At 40.2% G+C, this 5,907-nt stretch overlaps 1 protein-coding gene across 1 annotated transcript; it reads right to left on the bottom strand.

Annotated features, from left to right (window-relative positions):
• Positions 1–1,068: 1,068 nt before the first annotated feature.
• On the bottom strand, positions 1,069–5,534 carry LOC310780276 (NACHT, LRR and PYD domains-containing protein 1 homolog; the record flags this gene model as incomplete). Its single annotated transcript, XM_083640837.1, has 7 exons — positions 1,069–1,331; positions 1,710–1,745; positions 1,916–2,063; positions 2,631–2,756; positions 3,762–4,024; positions 4,195–4,348; positions 5,274–5,534. 7 exons carry the CDS (start codon positions 5,532–5,534, stop codon positions 1,069–1,071), a joined length of 1,251 nt encoding a protein of 416 aa, XP_083496963.1.
• Positions 5,535–5,907: the final 373 nt, after the last annotated feature.

The raw sequence follows: 5,907 nt of genomic DNA, 5'->3' as shown, positions 1-5,907 counted from the left end.
GGCAGCCTAAAGCCTATTGCTATTTTCCCGAAACAGGCGCTAGGCACGTTTTTTTGCGGTTAAGGCCCGTAATAGCGCCGATGGCCTGTGGGAGAATAGGGCCCATATTAGTGCCTTAATTGCTCATAGGCTTCTCAACCATGATTGCAGAATGAAGAAAGCATAAAGCAGTCAATGTACACACCTTCAAAAGGTTTTAATTATTCATTTTGTTTAAATGGTTAGTAAATAATTCTCTATTTCCTCTGATTTTCAAAGTTGCACCAGGGGCTTCACATTGTAACTGGCATGCTGCTGCTGCCATAGGGAAGTGGTTGTTTAGGACACTACTGATGTAAGTTGTGTCTAAACAGACATGGATTTGTATAGCCTACCTGCATATATTCTAAACTACACGTATAACTGGATGCATCAAAAAGACAAGATAAAATGGAGGATTTAATCAATGCAGAATAAAACCAGTGACTTCACTCAATCTACTTGTATAACTTCACGTCTCATACTGTTCTGGCCTAGCTCCTTACCGGTCTTGGATTATACAAAAAACATTTAAGCAACATGGTAATCATATGAATCTATAATCCATTTCTCAGTTGTACAAAAACAGTTGGGAAAGAAACACATTTCAACCAGAGAACTACCTGTCCCCCACAGTGCTCTGTTTCGGTTTTTCCTACATAAAGTCTAATTATACATTTAAAGATCAAAAATATGATTTCTGCCACACACTTAACAGCTTCAGGGCTTTCTCATAACTTTTAAACCATTAGAATCTGTGCATTATTAATGTAATAAAATGTGATAATGTTTAAAAAGTAATGACAGACAGACAGACACACACAGACAGACACACACACACCAATAATACATGTTAAAAGAAAATGTAAAAATGTTCATCCAGTCAAATAATCTGGAAACAATATACATAGATACAATGACTGAAACAATTTGTGAAATTTCCCCATGAGTCTTGCTTGAGAGTTTGGCAAGCGAGACTACATTGAGACTAGACTAATATGCAGCCGACTCTGGCAGAGTCCAGAGCTACTCTTGCTTAATGCTTCTCCGTCAGTCCAGATGCTCAAGCTCAGACATGAGCTTTTCATTCAGCTCCCTCAAGATTTCACAGAGAACATCTTTGCCTGTCGTGCCTGCTGACCTGAGGAGCTTGAACATGGTCCTCATCTGGTCTTGGGTGGTTCTTTCAGTTCTCACAGTATCATAGCTCTCCTCTGAGATTAACCTCTGGTCCTTGAGCCTGTCCAAGATGGGTGCTGGATTGGTCACTCTCTGAATCAGAGCTGTCCGATGGCGATCCACAAAATGTTGGTCTGAGGCATTCATGGAAAATAAGCAATAGGGGGGTGGGGGGGACAGACACTGAGTAATCCAAGTTGTAATGATATTAGCAAGTTAAAACGATCTAAATTCGTAAGCAGTGGGTTTCCACTAGCCTGGTAAACCAGCCCGTCACGTGAACTCATATTTCATTTAACCAAATGAAATGTGAGTTCACGTGACGGGCTGGTTTACCAGGCTAGGTTTCCACAGGGTCTGAACTGTTAGTTGCCAAGATCTTTGGAACTTTGATTTTGAGTTTGTTAGATTCAATTTATTGGATTCAAAGTGAATTCCATCTAAACAAAATTGTTAAATTATTATTTTAAAAGAAAACACTGACATATCCATCCTTCATCAACTTTTCTTACCTTGTCTCTGGTCAGTGTTTTCATTTTGGTACTCATCTGGAATAAAAGGCAGAATGAAATAAATACTTATATTTAGTTGGCATACTTTTGAGTACATTCACAATGAAGTCATTTTCTTCACCAACAATGCTAACCTAGCTCAATAATATTAAGGTGATACATACATATTGTAGACAAATCAGTGTAAAATTATTTCAACATCTGACCTCCTCGAATTGTACATGTCCATACAACGTGTCTTTCCTTCATCTGCTCTGCACTTTCCAGTGTGAGTGTGAAGTCAGTCTCTGCATTTGCATTTGCAATGAACACCTCATAGTAATTTGGTGTGTTCCTTTCAGTAAGCTGCAATTTCTGTGGAGGAAATATTGAGGGAAAATTAGGAGTTTTAGACTTGTTGCCATGCTCCATCACAGTGACAAATTACAGGAAAGTTTTTCTGTGGCAGGAGTGGACCCCAGGCATCCTGCTTCAATTAGGAGTTTGTCCTAATTGTAAAATATTGGGGTCTGGCTGTGGTCCTGCTGCTAGCTGTTGTCTAACTTGTGGGTACTGGCCTACTAGTTTGCTGAGGAGAAAGTGCATATTTCAGAAAGTGATAATTTTCATGATTTATTCAAAACAGTAGTAGTGATTATGCATGTACACATACAGGAGGCTACTTATTCAAAACTAGTCCTGCAGGCTGCAATCAGGGTTACAACTGCAAAACTCCAAACACAAAATTAAATACTTTTGAAGTTTTGTAACGGTTGTGTTTTTTTTCTCCTTTCTTTTGTATGATGAAGTACGAACACATTTGTTTGTGATTGGTAAAAGGTTTTTGTGTTTATATATATTTTTTAAATTCTATGTCTCTTCTATTTCTTGATGTTGAACCCCAATTCACTCATAGCAGACAAAAGACAGTTAAAAGCTTACATCAGTGATTTTTGCATCGGGCATGTCTGTTGTGAGGATGAACCAATCCTTCATTTGAAGGGCGGCATTTGGGTATGGCTTTGGGATTATTTTGTTTCCATAGGATTTTTCCTTCATCTCCACCACCTGTGAAAAGAAAACGACAATTTGTAGCATAACGATCATAACTTTGTCAAGACAAAAAAACAAACAGGGCTTCTCAAAGTCTGACACTGTGGGCCTCCCCTCGGACAAAGGAACACCCCCCCTATTTGATCCCAGACACTCAATATTTGATCCAGGATAACCTGATATTGCTGTTTGACTTCAGACTACATCAAATAGATAAAAATGTCCGCCTGAAGGCATTTGTTTCTGATTCTGGACGTCTCCTGTGATCTCCTTTTGATAACTAATGTGATAACTACGGTAATTGGATATTTTTTCACTTCCATTCAATCAGCCTCCCCTGAAACCGTTTGGAGCCCCCCTGGGGAGGCCCGCCTCCCACTTTGAAAACATCTGATCTATAGTGACTCTTTGTCCAGCACCTGTTTCTCTCCTGGATGTGTGCATATTTATTTTTTCCTCAAGCTTATGGCAGCCAACATTGTTGCCTGTTCTTTGAAGTACCTTCACAGTATGGTTTTAGTGTTTGTTGGAGCTATTTCATTAGTTTGATTATTCCATTATTATTTGTTAGTTTGTTGTATTTTATGTTTATAGACACTAGGGGGACTGGGCACCAGGAAGCACTTGTGGGGTAGTATAAAAGTAGTGGGTGTGTCTTATGTCAGGTGATGCACCACTGAAGGGACATGGTTTTTTACCAGAGCAAGAGAGAGGCAGCAGGATCAGCTGTACCTGTCTGTTTGATTTTGCACTAATGGAGAATAAAACAACCCAAAATATGGAACTTGACTGGACATTGAACTTCTTGATGCCTGAGTACGAACCCAACTGACATGGTGCATCAGTGGCCTTTATTGTAAGTTTTATTTAAAGTTTAGTTTGACATTTTGATAAATAGCCACTACAGTGTTCTTTGCAGATAATATAGAATGGAGTATCTAGACGTCTTCCCAGATACATTTGTCTTCATATCTTATGATTGTATTGATTATTATACCAATTGAAATAACCTTTTGTTACCTGTAACTTTGTATGATCATCTGGGATCAGATAAACATGTAGTGTGAGGGATAAGTTGTTCATTGCTTTGTTGGCCTTATAAATTAAGACGTTGCAGTGCACTTTCACTGGAAATAGAGCTGCCATGATGACTCCCCATAGAGAGAAGTTTGGGTGGGATATCTTCACGTGGAATGACGTGACTTCAGACACTTGTTCCACAACATCTCCATCAGTATGTATGTGTAGAACTGCAAACATGTCTGAAATTGTGGGGTTGTGATCTGCACACGACACAATCACACTCATTTAGTGAGGACAAAAGTGCTGCATCAACTTATTTATACAGAATTTGTATAAATACATTGATGGAGCCCTCTGTATTACACATGCTGTAAAACACTAATGTATTCATTTATTTTTTGTATATCTTTTTCATTGTATGTCCACTTACCTAAACAGATCCAGTGTGGCAGATGAACTTCATCTAACTTTCCAGCAATGACTGTGATGTCCAGTAGGGAGCCCCCTGGCGTGTAATGTAAGCATTCCAGCCTCTTCATGTGCTCCTCCCAAGAGGCAAACTGGTACTGGATGCTGACATTTTCCTGACAAACCCAGCGCAGGCCAGACACACTGCATTCAAAGCGACCTGCTTTAGACTGTAGGCTAAGGTTGTGAAAGGGAAAATAAATAAAGTTTGGATCTTACTGCACTGAAATACTGTGTTAAATACACAGTAAACAGTAAACATCTGCCTTGTTTTTATTTGGCACAAAATGAGATATCACCAAAATCCAATACTGACAGTGAGAAACACAATGGATCTCAATTTTACTTTTGTCAGAAAATTTGCAAGATATATTACTACTCAATTGTCCATGATTTCTGTATGCTGTGAGATGTTTACGTATAGGTTGGGACTCCCTTCCCACTGGTGACTTCAGCTTCAACTTCAGTCCAGTCACTGGAGTTCTGTGTCAGAAGACAATGCATTTTTGATAATCAGTTGAGTTATTGTTGTTGCATCAACCATTTTGTACAAAAAAGAGAAAGAAATATTACCATAACACCGCCACAAGAGGTACAGCTTCTTGAAGGCCCTTGTTAAGATATATTGTCAAATTAACAACAATTATAAATTTATGAAATAATACATTGTAATATTTGAAAGTAGTAACATATGGTAGTATTGCATATATGTTGCTGTTGTAGAACTACATTTGTGATAGTGGTAGCACGTTAGATTACAGACTACAGGGCTGCTATTATGGACAAAGTAACAGGTAACCTACATTTTGCAAGTAACAAAGGCATGTCAGGTGCTTCCTGGTGGCTTGATGGTGGAGAGGCTAGCTCGGGAGGGAAGGAGCGAGAGCCCCGGCTCCACCCCTTCCGAGCTCCAGGGGTGAGGAGCCCAGAAGCTTTGGATCCTGCACCGAGCACCACTTGGGATGGGAGGGATGGTCCGCAAAATGTTCCTGTTGCATCACCTCCTTTAAAAAAATGGGTTTTACTGGTTTCAGCCCTGACTCTGGCCTCTTCCTCTAACTGCTTATTCCGCTCTGCCTCCATTTGTATCACTTTCTCTGCTGGTTGCAGCATGGTGTAGTTTTCCTCAACTATCTCATCTACTGTGTGGAGAAGCTCTGCCACCTGGAACTGGTTGCTCCTGTAGTTCCCCTGTGGGGTGTCGTTCCAGTATATATTATCAATGACGTGACACCGGCCACCACACTTCTCCACAAGATCACTCAGGCATTTGCTGTTTCTGACAAACTGCTGAATTTTCATTTTTGGATGGAGCTGGTCACCATGGGTGAAGAGAACTGCAGCACATCTGAAAGTTTCTTCCGACAAGTGTTGATACATTTTCCTGATGACTTCTGTCTTCTTACATGTGTATTTCTCCACCTTCAGCACAATGAGGAAAGCATGAGGCCCAGGAGCACACTCTATGATACACCTCACTATCTCAGGCTTCAGCTGCTCCTCAGACTTGGCTGTGTCAAATAATCCAGGAGTGTCGATCAAAGTGACGCTTCTTCCCTCGACAGATCTGGTCTCTGTTTGACATTGACTTGTTCCGGAGATCGGAGAACCACTTGTTTGGAATACAGTCTCTCTAAATATGGTGTTTCCTGTGCTGCTTTTCCCAGCACCAGTT

Source organism: Poromitra crassiceps, assembly GCF_964638095.1.
Source record: "Poromitra crassiceps genome assembly, chromosome: 7".
NCBI classification, from domain to species: Eukaryota; Metazoa; Chordata; class Actinopteri; order Beryciformes; family Melamphaidae; genus Poromitra; species Poromitra crassiceps.
The sequence above is the reverse complement of the archived record's forward strand: the minus strand, read 5'-3'. Positions and strand labels throughout refer to the sequence as shown.